General features: G+C 36.9%; 1 protein-coding gene across 1 annotated transcript in view; it reads right to left on the minus strand.

Moving 5' to 3' along the window:
- Positions 1 to 227: 227 nt before the first annotated feature.
- LOC149789649 (uncharacterized) overlaps positions 228 to 16,195 on the minus strand; it is a 66,048-nt gene continuing 50,080 nt past the window's right edge. Inside the window, exons 16-21 of the mRNA XM_089971672.1 lie at positions 15,365 to 15,562; positions 14,436 to 14,594; positions 10,208 to 14,034; positions 9,001 to 9,103; positions 5,886 to 5,965; positions 228 to 1,151 (exon numbers count right to left, since the gene is read on the minus strand). Coding sequence (XP_089827798.1) covers positions 1,080 to 1,151; positions 5,886 to 5,965; positions 9,001 to 9,103; positions 10,208 to 14,034; positions 14,436 to 14,594; positions 15,365 to 15,562 — 4,439 coding nt within the window. The 3' untranslated portion in view covers positions 228 to 1,079. The remainder of the gene's footprint in view (positions 1,152 to 5,885; positions 5,966 to 9,000; positions 9,104 to 10,207; positions 14,035 to 14,435; positions 14,595 to 15,364; positions 15,563 to 16,195) is intronic.

Below are 16,195 nucleotides of genomic sequence, written 5' to 3' on the forward strand. Positions count from 1 at the left end.
TCATTAGGCTTTCAAACTACTTAGTGAAAACTTCTGGAGTCATTAGGCTTTCACATTACCTTATGAAAACTTATGGAGTCATTATGCTTTCAGACTACTTAGTGAAAACTAATGTAGTCATTGGACTTTCAGACTACTTAAATTTTGATTGATCTACCTGTTTAACAATTAGCACCAGTTAACTACCATCAGGCCAATACATTTAAAATTAAAAACTAAACAAAAGATAATTCTGATGGGTTTATTTTACTGAATAAACCATGTACAAAAAAAACCTAAATTTTTCTTGTACTTTTTGTTTTTACAACATAATTATTTCAAGACACAAATGTACAAATGTTTCTCTGTAATTAAGACATGAGTTTTCTTTCAAAGGAATTTTATTCTATTAAAATCAAATTGTACTTTTAATTGGAGCATGAAGCTATATTAGCTGGTCTTCAACCTCTATCTCTGATAAAGCAGAGAACAACCAAGTACAACTAAAAACAAAGGCATCATCAGTACATTGGATTCTAATAAAGCAGATGTATGTCTTACATTGGAAGTTGCTGACAAGATATTCGGTGTTTCTATCTATTTCACTGTAATGGTCTTATAATATTGGATATGTCACTATTGAGGTGTTCCAATCCATTTCACTGTAATGGTCTTATAATATTGGATATGTCATAGTAAAGGTGTTTTAATATTGGATACGCCACAGTAAATGTGTTTTAATATTGGATACGCCACAGTAAAGGTGTTTTAATATTGGATATGCCACAGTAAAGGTGTTTTAATATTGGATACGCCACAGTAAAGGTGTTTTAATATTGGATATGCCACTATAAAGCTGTTCTGATATATATATTTCACTGTAAAGGTGTTCTAGGATTGGATATGCCACAGTAACGGCAATACAGTTACCTTTCTGGAATAGCACAAAGCAATACAACATGAAGGATATGGCTGAATGAACAAAGACACAATGTTTATATTTATATTTAGGACTGAAACTAAATGTCACAAGTGATTTATATGCAATGAATGGTCCCCACTACATCCTTTGTATTTACACGGTAATGAATGGTCCCTATCTACTTTTTTTGTGGTGGCATCTTTTCTCTAAGCTCCATAATAGCACCAGGAACACAGTGGTACACAGTTAGCTGAAATAGAAACAAAAAATGTTGTCTATATATAATCATAACAAGGAGGTAGAACTTGTGAGGGAAAGAAGATAATTTTCTTTTAAACTTTATTTTGGCATGCAAGTCTTTTCTGTTCATCCATTTGTCTACCAACGTATCTGTCAATCCATCACTGTTAAACTTGTAACCTGTGCATCTGTCAACCTATCACTCTTACATGAAGGGTAATCTTTGTACTTGATACAAATCAAGGAAGGGTAATCTTTGTACTTGATACAAATCAAGGAAGTGTAATCTTTGTACTTGATACCAATTAGGGAAGGATAATCTTTGTACTTTATACCAATCAAGGAAGGGTAATCTTTGTACTTTATACTAATAAGGAAGGGTAATCTTTGTACTTTATACCAATCAAGGAAGGGTAATCTTTGTACTTTATACCAACCATGGAAGGGTAATCTTTGTGCTTTATGCTAATAAGGAAGGGCAATCTTTGTACTTTATACTAATCAAGGAAGGGTAATCTTTGTACTTTATACCAACCAAGGAAGGGTAATCTTTGTACTTGATACCAATTAGGGAAGGATAATCTTTGTACTTTATACTAATAAGGAAGGGTAATCTTTGTACTTTATACCAATCAAGGAGAGGTAATCTTTGCACATTATACCAATCAGGGAAGGGTAATCTTTGTACTTTATACCAATCAGGGAAGGGTGATCGTTGTACTTTATACTAATCAAGGAAGGTTAATCTTTGTACTTTATACTAATAAGGAAGGGTAATCTTTGTACTTTATACTAATAAGGAAGGGTAATCTTTGTACTTTATACTAATAAGAAAGGGTAATCTTTGTACTTTATAACAATCAAGGAAAGGTAATCTTTGCACATTATACCAATCAGGGAAGGGTAATCTTTGTACTTTATACCAATCAAGAAAGGGTAATCTTTGTACTTTATACCAATCAAGGAAGAGTAATCTTTGTACTTTATACTAATCAAGGAAGGTTAATCTTTGTACTCTGTACAGACAAGTAATGGTAATCTTTGTACATTATACCAATCAAGGAAGGGTAATCTGTGTACTTGATACCAATCAGGGAAGGATAATCTTTGTACTTTATACCAGTCAAGGAAGGGTGATCTTTGTACTTTATACTAATCAAGGAAGGGTAATCTTTGTACTTTATACTAATAAGGAAGGGTAATCTTTGTACTTTATACTAATCAAGGAAGGGTAATCTTTGTACTTTATACCAACCAAGGAAGGGTAATCTTTGTACTTGATACCAATTAGGGAAGGATAATCTTTGTACTTTATACTAATAAGGAAGGGTAATCTTTGTACTTTATACCAATCAAGGAGAGGTAATCTTTGCACATTATACCAATCAGGGAAGGGTAATCTTTGTACTTTATACCAATCAGGGAAGGGTGATCGTTGTACTTTATACTAATCAAGGAAGGTTAATCTTTGTACTTTATACTAATAACGAAGGGTAATCTTTGTACTTTATACTAATAAGGAAGGGTAATCTTTGTACTTTATACTAATAAGAAAGGGTAATCTTTGTACTTTATAACAATCAAGGAAAGGTAATCTTTGCACATTATACCAATCAGGGAAGGGTAATCTTTGTACTTTATACCAATCAAGAAAGGGTAATCTTTGTACTTTATACCAATCAAGGAAGAGTAATCTTTGTACTTTATACTAATCAAGGAAGGTTAATCTTTGTACTCTGTACAGACAAGTAATGGTAATCTTTGTACATTATACCAATCAAGGAAGGGTAATCTGTGTACTTGATACCAATCAGGGAAGGATAATCTTTGTACTTTATACCAGTCAAGGAAGGGTAATCTTTGTACTTTATACTAATAAGGAAGGGTAATCTTTGTACTTTATACTAATAAGGAAGGGTAATCTTTGTACTTTATACTAATAAGAAAGGGTAATATTTGCACTTTATACTAATAAGGAAGGGTAATCTTTGTACTTTATACTAATAAGGAAGGGTAATCTTTGTACTTTATACTAATAAGAAAGGGTAATCTTTGTACTTTATACCAATCAAGGAAAGGTAATCTTTGCACATTATACCAATCAGGGAAGGGTAATCTTTGTACTTTATGCCAATCAAGGAAGGGTAATCTTTGTACTTTATACCAATCAAGGAAGGGTAATCTTTGTACTTTATACTAATAAGGAAGGGTAATCTTTGTACTTTATACTAATAAGAAAGGGTAATCTTTGTACTTTATACTAATAAGGAAGGGTAATCTTTGTACTTTATACTAATAAGGAAGGGTAATCTTTGTACTTTATACTAATAAGAAAGGGTAATCTTTGTACTTTATACTAATAAGAAAGGGTAATCTTTGTACTTTATACCAATCAAGGAAAGGTAATCTTTGCACATTATACCAATCAGGGAAGGGTAATCTTTGTACTTTATGCCAATCAAGGAAGGGTAATCTTTGTACTTTATACCAATCAAGGAAGGGTAATCTTTGTACTTTATACTAATAAGGAAGGGTAATCTTTGTACTTTATACTAATAAGGAAGGGTAATCTTTGTACTTTATACTAATAAGAAAGGGTAATCTTTGTACTTTATACTAATAAGGAAGGGTAATCTTTGTACTTTATACTAATAAGGAAGGGTAATCTTTGTACTTTATACTAATAAGAAAGGGTAATCTTTGTACTTTATACTAATAAGAAAGGGTAATCTTTGTACTTTATACCAATCAAGGAAAGGTAATCTTTGCACATTATACCAATCAGGGAAGGGTAATCTTTGTACTTTATGCCAATCAAGGAAGGGTAATCTTTGTACTTTATACCAATCAAGGAAGGGTAATCTTTGTACTTTATACTAATAAGGAAGGGTAATCTTTGTACTTTATACTAATAAGAAAGGGTAATCTTTGTACTTTATACTAATAAGAAAGGGTAATCTTTGTACTTTATACTAATAAGGAAGGGTAATCTTTGTACTTTATACTAATAAGGAAGGGTAATCTTTGTACTTTATACTAATAAGAAAGGGTAATCTTTGTACTTTATACCAATCAAGGAAAGGTAATCTTTGCACATTATACCAATCAGGGAAGGGTAATCTTTGTACTTTATACCAATCAAGGAAAGGTAATCTTTGTACTCTATACAGACAAGTAATGGTAATCTTTGTACATTATGCCATTCAAGGAAGGGTAATCTTCGTACTTTATACCAATCAAGGAAAGGTAATCTTTGTACATTATACCAATCAAGGAAAGGTAATCTGTGTACTTGATACCAATTAGGGAAGGATAATCTTTGTACTTTATACCAGTCAAGGAAGAGTAATCTTTGTACTTTATACTAATCAAGGAAGGTTAATCTTTGTACTCTATACAAACAAGTAATGGTAATCTTTGTACATTATGCCATTCAAGGAAGGGTAATCTTCGTACTTTATACCAATCAAGGAAAGGTAATCTTTGCAAATTATACCATTCAGGGAAGGGTAATCTTTGTACTGTATACCAACCAAGGAAGGATAATCTTTGTACTTTATACCAATCAAGGAAGGGTAATCTTTGTACTTTATACCAATCAAAGAAAGGTGATCTTTGTACTTTATACCAATCAAGGAAAGGTAATCTTTGCACATTATACCAATCAGGGAAAGGTAATCTTTGTACTTTATACCAATCAAGGAAGGATAATCTTTGTACTTTATACCAATCAAAGAAAGGTAATCTTTGTACTTTATGCCAATCAGGGAAGGGTAATCTTTGTACATTATACCAATCAAGGAAAGGTAATCTTTGTACTTTATACCAACCAAGGAAGGATAATCTTTGTACTTTATACCAACCAAGGAAGGATAATCTTTGTACTTTATACCAACCAAGAAAAGGCAATCTTTGTACTTTATACCAATCAAAGAAAGGTAATCTTTGTACTTTATACCAATCAAAGAAAGGTAATCTTTGTACATTATACCATTCAAGGAAGGGTAATCTTTGTACTTTATACCAATCAGGCAAGGGTAATCTTTGTACATTTAAGCACCAAACAGTCAAAGATGTAGAAAAGCTGCTATAATTATCAGGTATGTGGAAGACTTCTTTTTACTTTCCACACCAAAAAATCAGATATCGTACTTCTTTTTACTTTTGACACAAAAAGGGGTATCATACTTCATTTTAGTTTTGACATCAAAAAAGCTCCGTAGTGCAATGTCTAACACTGAATAACATGCATAGTGCAATGTCTAACACTGAATAACATGCATAGTGCAATGTCTAACACTGAATAACATGCATAGTGCTATGTTTCACACCAAACGAGGTGTATGGTGGTTTTTTGACATTTGAAACCAAACAAGGTGCATTGTTTTTCTTCTGACTTTTGACACAAAAGAAAAGCTGCATATTGCCATTTTGATCTTTAAAATCCTATTCCAGCTGAAAGGTCTACATATTCTTTAGCTATATTTTATCATAGCCAGTATTTTGATGACATTCTGTCATGTCCTATACATATGTTTGTATATGTGAACAACTGATATCATTTCATCTAAGAATAACCTAGGCTTCAGAAATCATTGAGTTTTCCAGAAAATACATGCACTGATACATATTTGGAACACTTTCTTTTTTAAGAACACAGCAAGGATCCCAAAACAATAAAGCTGCTTTGGACTGGATCCAAAAATATTTTATTCTGATGTGAAAACAAGACATTGTGTCCTACCTGATCCATTTCACCCAAGAAACTTTTAAATCCTTCACATGATCCAACCAGCAAACCAGCCTGTCGTCTCTCAATATTTCCTGCAAAATTAAATGTATAATATTATTTGGTCCTATGTTTTCTCATGAAAATGTGGAATTATGCAATTCTACCCATCTGAATGTGCTTTCATGCTTGTGTCCAATGGTGTACTAAGAGTAAATGGCCTCCAGGGTGACGATGATGGCCCAAAGGGGTTTTGGCCAGTGCCCCCTGAGCCCTCCCACCCACTGTTAGTATACTACTGCCTTTCAAGTAATACATGCTTTGAGATAAAGACTAAACTTTGAGATAAACACCTTAGACTGTGAGATAAAGACTTTAAGCTTTGAGATAAAAACTTTAAACTTTGAGATAAACACCTTAGACTTTGAGATAAAGACTTTAAACTTTGAGATAAAGACATTAAACTTTGAGATAAGAATTTAAACTTTGAGATAAAGACTACATTTTGAGATAAAGACTTTACACTTTGAGTTAAGACTTTAGACTTTGAGATAAAGTCTTTAGACATTGAGATAAAGACTTTAAACTTTGAGATTTGAGTGGAAGTAATCCACAGATGTGCATAACATGTTTGTTATTTGTAGTACACTGCTGGTCATAAAGAAGGCAAGAGTAATTCCATGGTTATAAAGAAGGCAAGAGTAATCCCATGGTCATAAAGAAGGCAAGAGTAATCCCATGATCATAAAGAAGGCAAGAGTAATTCCATGGTTATAAAGAAGGCAAGAGTAATCCCATGGTCATAAAGAAGGCAAGAGTAATCCCATGGTCATAAAGAAGGCAAGAGTAATTCCATGGTTATAAAGAAGGTATGAGTAATCCCATGGTCATAAAGAAGGCAAGAGTAATTCCATGGTTATAAAGAAGGCAAGAGTAATCCCATTGGTCATAAAGAAGGCAAGAGTAATTTCATGGTTATAAAGAAGGCAAGAGTAGTTTCATGGTTATAAAGAAGGCAAGAGTAATCCCATGGTCATAAAGAAGGTGGGAGGTTAATGATAACTGTTTTGTAATTTGGATTATTCCCTTGGTCACTGAGAAGGTTAGAATTTAATGACAATTGGTTTAACACCATTTTTCAGCACACGACAGGCTATACATGGCAGCCAGCATTAATGGTGGAAGAAGAACCTGAGAAAACTCTGGAAAGAACCACCAACCAATGAGAAGCTACTGGTAAGCTTTCTCACACACCCACATTGGATGAATCTGAGATTCAAACACACGCAAACAGAGGTTAGATGGCAGTGATCCGTAATGGTGAGTACTTTACACCACTCAGGCACTAATTGTTTTGTAATTCTGAGTAATCCCATGGTCATTGGGAAGATGGAAGATTAATGATAACTGTTTTGTTATTTGGTTTAATCCCATGGTCACTGAGAAGGTGGGAGGTTAATGATGACTGTTTTGTTATTTGGTTTAATCCCATGGTCATTGAGAAGGTCAGAGGTTAATGATAACTTTTATAATTTAGAGTAATCCCATGGTCACTGAGAAGGTGGGAGGTTAATGATGACTGTTTTGTTATTTGGTTTAATCCCATGGTCATTGAGAAGGTCAGAGGTTAATGATAACTTTTATAATTTAGAGTAATCCCATGGTCACTGAGAAGGTGGGAGGTTAATGATAACTGTTTTGTAATTTGGATTAATCCCATGGTCACTGAGAAGGTGGGAGGTTAATGATGACTGTTTTGTATTTTAGATTAATCCCATGGTCACTGAGAAGGTGGGAGGTTAATAACTGTTTTGTAATTTAAAATAATCCCATGGTCACTGAGAAGGTGGGAGGTTAATGATAACTGTTTTGTAATTTGGATTAATCCCATGGTCACTGAGAAGGTGGGAGGTTAATGATGACTGTTTTGTTATTTGGTTTAATCCCATGGTCATTGAGAAGGTCAGAGGTTAATGATAACTTTTATAATTTAGATTAATCCCATGGTCACTGAGAAGGTGGGAGGTTAATGATGACTGTTTTGTTATTTGGTTTAATCCCATGGTCATTGAGAAGGTCAGAGGTTAATGATAACTTTTATAATTTAGAGTAATCCCATGGTCACTGAGAAGGTGGGAGGTTAATGATAACTGTTTTGTAATTTGGATTAATCCCATGGTCACTGAGAAGGTGGGAGGTTAATGATGACTGTTTTGTATTTTAGATTAATCCCATGGTCACTGAGAAGGTGGGAGGTTAATAACTGTTTTGTAATTTAAAATAATCCCATGGTCACTGAGAAGGTGGGAGGTTAATGATAACTGTTTTGTAATTTGGATTAATCCCATGGTCACTGAGAAGGTGGGAGGTTAATGATGACTGTTTTGTTATTTGGTTTAATCCCATGGTCATTGAGAAGGTCAGAGGTTAATGATAACTTTTATAATTTAGATTAATCCCATGGTCACTGAGAAGGTGGGAGGTTAATGATGACTGTTTTGTTATTTGGTTTAATCCCATGGTCATTGAGAAGGTCAGAGGTTAATGATAACTTTTATAATTTAGATTAATCACATGGTCACTGAGAAGGTGGGAAGTTGAGAATTTAATGATAACTGTTTTGTAATTTAAAATAATCCCATGGTCACTGAGAAGGTGGGAGGTTAACGATAACTGTTTTGTAATTTGGTTTAATCCCATGGTCACTGAGAAGGTGGGAGGTTCATGACAACTGTTTTGTAATTTGGATTATTTCTATGGTTACTGAGACGGTGAGAATTTAATGACAACTGTGCTGTAATTTAGATTAATCCCATGGTCACTTAGGTGAGAATTTAATGATAACAGTTTCATAATTTGGATTGCCCAGTCACCAAGGTGTGATGGTGGGAAGCTATTGATAACAGACAAACATATATATGATTCTGCATTTCTTTGATTTTATTTAAATTGTTAATGCTATGGCAGTTCACTTTCAAGGAGAATAATTCTGTTTCATTGTGTTAAAATTATATAACTTCCATTTTCTTCAAGGGGAATAACTCTGTTTCATTGTGTTACAGTTATATTCCTTCCCTTATCTTCAAGAAGTAGGCTTCATGATTACCTATAATTTTTTGCTCTCTCTTACCTGACAAATTCAAACTGTCTTTCTTCATTCCCTTCCAGTTTTCCACTACACCTGTTAGTTTTCTGCCATCATAGATCATGGTAACATCGTTCCATCCCTCTACCTGTGATAAATAATGATCTATTATAGTTTTTCTTTTATAAAACACAAATGCAGAATATAATTAAACCAGTTTATCTTGATGTAAATACATATAGATGGTTTTATGTTTCTTAAAATACCAGAATGTAGTTTTTCACATTTTTAATGTCTTTGAAATCGGGTATCAAGAATTACAATCTGGTAAAGTTCAATTTAGAGAAAATGGTCACCAGGAATCTGGATCTGGTAAAGATCCATTTAGATGTATGTTGAAACAGGTCACCAGGAATCTGGATTAGAAAAGCTAAATTTAGACCTAGCTAAATTGAAACAAGTCACCAAAATCTTGATCTGGTAAAGTTCAATTTAAATCAAGCTATATTTAATCAGGTCACCAAAAATCTGGATTGCATAAATATAGTTCAGTTTATACCCAGCTATATTGAAATAGGTCACCAAGAATCTGGATTTGGTAAAGTTAAATTTAGACCTCACTATACTGAACTAGGTCAACAATTTAATGGATTTGGTAAAGTTCAATTTAGACCTTGCTATATTGAACTAGGCCAACAATTAAATGGATTTGGTAAAGTTCAATTTAGACTTTGCTGTATTGAACTAGGCCAACAATTAAATAGATTTAGTAAAGTTCAATTTAGACCTTGCTGTATTGAACTAGGCCAACAATTAAATGGATTTGGTAAAGTTCAATTTATACCTTGCTGTATGAAACTAGGCCAACAATTAAATGGATTTGGTAAAGTTCACTTTAGACCTTGCTATATTGAACTAGGCCAACAATTAAATGGATTTGGTGAATTTCACATTACATATATCTATAACTGAAACAGGCTGGCAAATATTTGGTAAATTTCAATTTAGACAGCCAAACTAAATGGAATAAATAAAGTCGCAAATAATTTCATATAAAATTAGTTTTAAAAAAGTGATATATACAAATTTATATTTTATTTGTGTCATAAAACAAACTATGCATATTATCAGTTTGAAGATACACATTTTTTAAGACAAGAAAATCACAGTAGAGGACCACTTTTCTATTTGAATAAAAGTAAAACATTTTTTTCTCCCTAGTTTCAGTGGAGGAATTTTCACAACAACTTACAATAGGCACGGATACCACTGCAGGATCCTTATGGCCATATGTCTTCAATGCAAACTGGACATCATTTTCATTTGCTACAATCATAATTGACGGACCCTGATTTCCCTGTCCCTGACAATTTGTCACTAGGGCCTGATAGTCCAGTGGGTTCACGGACCTCCTTGACCTTCTAGCTGATCGCTTCTTCTTTGTAGTCACTGCAAAGGTGTCCAATAAGTGTTCAGCTCCCTCTCCGGTAAGGAAACCTAGATTTGCAAAAGGATCTCCTAACTCAGAGTCTCCAGACGAAGATGCACCACCACTGGATCTCACTCCTGCAGTTCCGGAACTACTTCCCGAAAATGATAATGAACCACCGGGTACAACTTGGTTTTGAATGGTTCTCTTTATGACAGTCTGACCACCTTCGGAGCCACTGTCACCTCTCCCCGAAAACTTCCCTGAGAGTGTTAAAGATCCTACAGGAACTGTTTCCCTTGATATTGTTCTTTGTATGACTGCTCCTCCACTGCCTCCAGGACCTACATTTTCAGCTGTGTTGGATCCCTGAATAGTAACAGCACCACCGGGTACTACTTTTCTTTGGACAGTCCTTTCAATGGTTCCAACAACCTGATTTTGTACTGGTTGTTTATTGATGGTAACTTCTCCAGTTACAGCACCTTGCCCAGTCATTTGTACTTCAATAGGTATCAGTCGACCATCAGCTGTCTTGAGCATCTTAGTTACTCCATCAGATCCAATGACCACCTCTCCAAGTCCTTGTAAAGCAGACTCTAGACTAGTACCACTTACACCTTCACCTAATGCGATTCTCCTAGTAAAACTTCCAGACTTTTTAAGGCTTTCACCTTGCCCGTCTACATCAGCACCAATGATTTGTATGCCACCAGTGTTGACACCCGGGATAACAGTTCTGGTTATAACCTGTTCTCTTTTCAGTGTATTTCCACCTGAAGCACCATCTTCAGATGTGGCACTGAAAACAATTGGCTTCACTTCCTGCACAATTTCCCTGACTCTTAGAGTATTGACATTTGAGACAGGCACTTCTTTAATGTCCTTATTGATAACAGTCTCCCCAGTTATGACACCCTCTCCTGCAGTGAAAGACATATTCACGCCACTAATGGTGCCGCCACCCACAACTCCCGACCCAGATACCCCTCCACGACCTCTGATAATACCAGTTCCGCTTAACTGCACAGTTCCTTGGCCAGCTCTCGTGTCGCTTTGCCCACCACCAGTTTTTACAACCACGACCCGTCCACTTGCACCACCACCTTCTCCGCCTTCAAATAGTTGACCACCCTGCTGGTTGCCACTCGATGTCAAAGTAAACTGACCTTCGCCAACGCCCGAATCAACCTGTCTTCCACCACTTTTTGCATCCACAACTCGTCCATTTCCACCTCCGACGAGACCACTTTCAAACAGTTGACTGCCTTGCTGGCTGCCACTCGATGTTATGATAACTTGACCAGAGGAGCCACTTTCACCACCACTCCTACCACCAGTGCCGATTACAATTCCTGATCGTGTCACCACCTTGCCAATGTTGTCGCCACCTCCTTGTTGAGCAACTGAAGTCTTTTGCCCTGCAATATCACCTGTTTCTTTATTTATTTCTACGACTCTTGCTGTAATTGTCTTTGAGGAATCTGAAGTAACTGCTTTGGTTGTGCCCTTTGCTGTCTTTGCGCTGTATCCTGTCCCATCATTTCTGCCCATTCTTACCTGTCCAGATCCTACAATTGTTCCACTTCCCCCAACAGCCATGCCGCCCATGCTTCCAGCATCCAGCCACCTCCCTGCCATCTGATCACCTTGAGTGATTCCAGGGAACGTGACACTTCCAGATAATACAGAAACATTCCAGCTTCCAGATCCACCTTGTAGCTGATTCTTAACCTGGTCCCATCCAGATCCTATCTGCCAAACACCATCCGATTTTCCAGTGTTGACTTTCAGATTCTTCAAGACTTCTTCCCAGGCTGTGCTGTTTGATGTCCCCAATATATTTTTAGTTTGGTCAAACGTAGAGCCAGACGTTTGAGTTGCTGCTATTCTTCCATCCAAACCCCAGGTTCCCATACCAGCCTGCCATCTACCCTTGCCAGCCAAGATGTTCTGCTCGATTCCTCCCATACCTGTATGCATGATACTCTGTGAGCTACCATTGCCTCTAGTCCTGGAATCCATAACACCTTGCCAGTTCTGGCCAGACAGACCTCCTGTACCTTGGCCGACTGACTGAGCATCGATGACATTCTGAGATCCACTCACATCAGTGCCCCACGTCCCCATGCCAGATTGCCCAGAACCCTGCCCTGACCAAAACCCATTTTGAAATTGACTTTGCCCTCCAAAAGAAGAATCACCACCTCCCATGGAACTAGTGAAATCTGTTCCTCGTGATCCAATCCCACCCTGCCATGAACCTGTACCAGCGGATGTACTACTTTCAATTTGATTCTGATCCATGGACTGGGTTCCGAATATTCCACTGCCTGACATCCATTGCCAAGAGCCAGTAATGCCGCGCCCTTGTCCAGCTCCAATGGTGTCTCCAGGGACCCATTGCCACGATCCCGAGCCACTTCCAGTGGTCCCAGTTTGCGTATTCTGTCCTCCTGAATTCCAGTCCAAACCTCCAATACGATCTTGAGGTCCATTCCATTGCATATTTTGTCCGCCGGTATTCCAGTTTGAGCTTCCACTGACACCTGTCATTGATGATGATGACCCTTGATCTCCCGTCCAAGCACCTCCCTGCATTCCACTTTGATGCGATTGCCCAACAGACCAGGAACCAGCTGATCCATCGCCAGTCAGATTTTCCCTTCCCATTCCTCCTTGTGAATGACCAGTCGACCAAGTGCCACTTGAACCAAGACTGGTCAGACTTTCTCCTCCCAGTCCTCCAGTTTGTGATTGACCAGTCGACCAAGTACCGCTTGAACCATGTCCAGTGAGACTTTCCCCTTCCATTCCACGTCTTTGTGAATGATCAGTCGACCACGTGTCACTTCTCTGACCACTCTGGCTCCCCCCTCCCATCCCATCCCATCCACTGCCACCCTTCCAGTTCCATGACATCTGTCCACTTTCTAGGGTTGCACTGCCAGTGCCTGACTGTCCACCATTAATAGGTGACATATCCACAGCTGTTGTCTTGTCCAAAAAGCCTGCTGCAGCACCGCCCCTACTCAACTTGTTGACCACATCCCTCCAGTTTACAAAACCTTTCATTGAGCCTAATTGTTTCATCAAAAGCATTATATCACCCGAACCTTGTAAGAACCATGAATTAAGTTTTTGAAGCATTATTTGCATTTCGGCAAATGCTTCGGGTGTTCCTAGGATTCGTATTATTTGTACTGTATTCGTTGTTGCGGGTTTTAGTCCTAGTTGGGTCAAAAACATAGCGAAATCTTTAGATTTTCCAAATTCTTGCAGGAATTGTCTCCAGTCTTCAATATTTCTAACCATCTGTAACCTTTTCCATAGATTCCAATCAATATCGCCCATTGTCATATTACTGGTGAGACCGGTATCAACATGCATATCCACTCCCAAGTCCACTGGCAAGCCGCCATAGTCCACATGCTTGTTCCAATGATCAAAACGGAATTTGAATTTGATAACAATGGCGTTTTTCCAATCTACGCCGGCGAAGCGCCAGAGGTTCATATCACTTCTTCCACTGAAGTACGCAGTACCCAGATCCGTTAGACGAACATTTGTAATACCCGTAGGGATCCGGTTCGGTGAATGGTCCATCAAGTCAACGTCAAATGGATAGTGTGCAGACGGAGTACAGGTCTCTGCCATAAAAGCAACAAAAAAGAGTAGAAAATCAGTTATACTTGGGATATATCAATATATAAAATCAAACTGCGAAAACAGAGTGGCGGCCACGTATGACCACTGACTGATATGATCCCAACAAATGAAATGATGCTTTAAAAATTAAAAGAAATAGTTTCAAATATTTCCTCACTTGATTGTTCCTCATGTGATTGAGGAATACAACAATTTACAAAACTATTAAGATAAACTTGAACGAGTTAAATGAAGAAACATTAGAAATATATATTGTTAAACGTTAGAAATGTATGTTGTTAAACTGAAAACTTTCTTATAAACCTACCTGTTGGTTACAACATGATAAAATGTAATACTCTCAGCTTTAAAAGCAAAGAAAAATTACAAAGATAAGCCATACCGCCTGGGAAAGGTAGAATGTCTCTGATGTTGACGTCACATTCACATCGATTCTCTGAAAACCCAGTTCCAGGGGGACAGGGGCGAACAATTTCTCCTCTGCCGACAACTACTTCTATGTAATATCGTTTGTCCCAGTGTGGCTTTTTATCGCATCCCGCTGAAAAATACAAATCCAAAAACTGCAGACCTTTTAATCTTAAGGACTAGTTATAATTTAACAACTTAGTATTTACTATACTTGTCCTTGACGCATATGATACACTTGTCCTTCTAGTATTTGCTGTACTCATCCTTGGCTAAGGGTCAATATTTCAGCCCTTACAACTGAGATCTTGATTTGACTCTAGACTAGTTAGCTGAGTTTTGGCACTCTCGTGCATACTTATAGTAATTAATGAATTTCAGAACATTAGTTTTGAGAAATTAGGTACCAGGTATGACAGGTAGAAAATAAAGAGCATCGGCTCAAAAAGTAGACACAGGTATTGGAATTGTATGTATTACATTGTACACTCTTGGAAGCTGATAATGAATATTACGTTAAAAAAAGGAGGAGATGACGCTTCCGCATTTATCCAGCTCATTTCATTCTCATGCCGAAGTAATTAAGCTAATTTGTATAACCAGTTCAATGCTTACAGGAAAATCTTCACATCTCGATAACTGAAAATTCTATAAAACAGCGCTGGAGTCGAACATCACAGAGTGCATTTTTCAAAAATAATTTATTGGGGAAACAATATACACAGCCTATGCGTAACGTTGTTTTTAAAGGGAGTTTTCTTATTACGGATCAATCAAAATGCGATGTTTAACCTTACATGTATTCAGCAGTTTAAAAACATGACTGCCAAAAACATTTACGTGCCGCAACCTTACAAGACTCGACTTCCATAATCTCACATCATGCAGCTAAAACAAACTTACGTGATACTGCTATCCCTCCCTCTGGTGGACACACATCTGTACACATTTTGTCCTCCATGCACCCCAGTCCCTCCACATAAGCCGTTCCCAAACCACAGCAGTGTCCTATACTGCGTCCATCCAAACACTTGAAGTATGCTCGACAGCCATACTTGGGCATGCCGTATGTGAAACCGGCCTGTGTTGTGGCACACGGATCTAAATGAACAAAAGCAAAGCAATACTAATGAACAGTAAAGCCAAGACCTAATGAACAGTGAATCCCAGAGATAAGGACACTGATTCAAAACAATGATGATGCAAAATACCATTGCGTGCTCGAATTAAAAGATGCTCGACTTCGTCTGAATGACGACAGTCTGTCCTTAAAAAAACAATGTATTAGTTCTTGTAGGTTTCCTGTAGTGTACAACTTTGTTTACACGGGGAAAAAAGTTTGAAAATTATATGGAATATGCCAATCATGCACTTATGGTGTTCCCGTTTTGCCTCTGCAACTTGAACTTCTTTATGCTGATGACAACTTAATATAGTTACTCACAGTTGCTCATTTTAAAACCAATTAATCACAGCAAATGTTGTCCATTTACGTTTGGAATGAGAAACGCATATTTGTGTTATTATACATGATTTTAAAAGCATGCTGTCCGACACAATGTCATTAAAATCTATCACTGATGTAGTCGTTTTGTTTAACTCGGGGGTAATATTACCACTGGTAACACCGTTATCACTGCATTTACTAGAATCGCAAATTATCCAAGCGTAAAGGGTTTACATGCTAGAGGTACAAATGGCATGTAAAACACTAGTACTCTCGTTTATAATTCT

Source organism: Sinohyriopsis cumingii, chromosome 10 (genome assembly GCF_028554795.1).
Source record: "Sinohyriopsis cumingii isolate HCF-2022 chromosome 10, ASM2855479v2, whole genome shotgun sequence".
Taxonomy (NCBI): Eukaryota; Metazoa; Mollusca; class Bivalvia; order Unionida; family Unionidae; genus Sinohyriopsis; species Sinohyriopsis cumingii.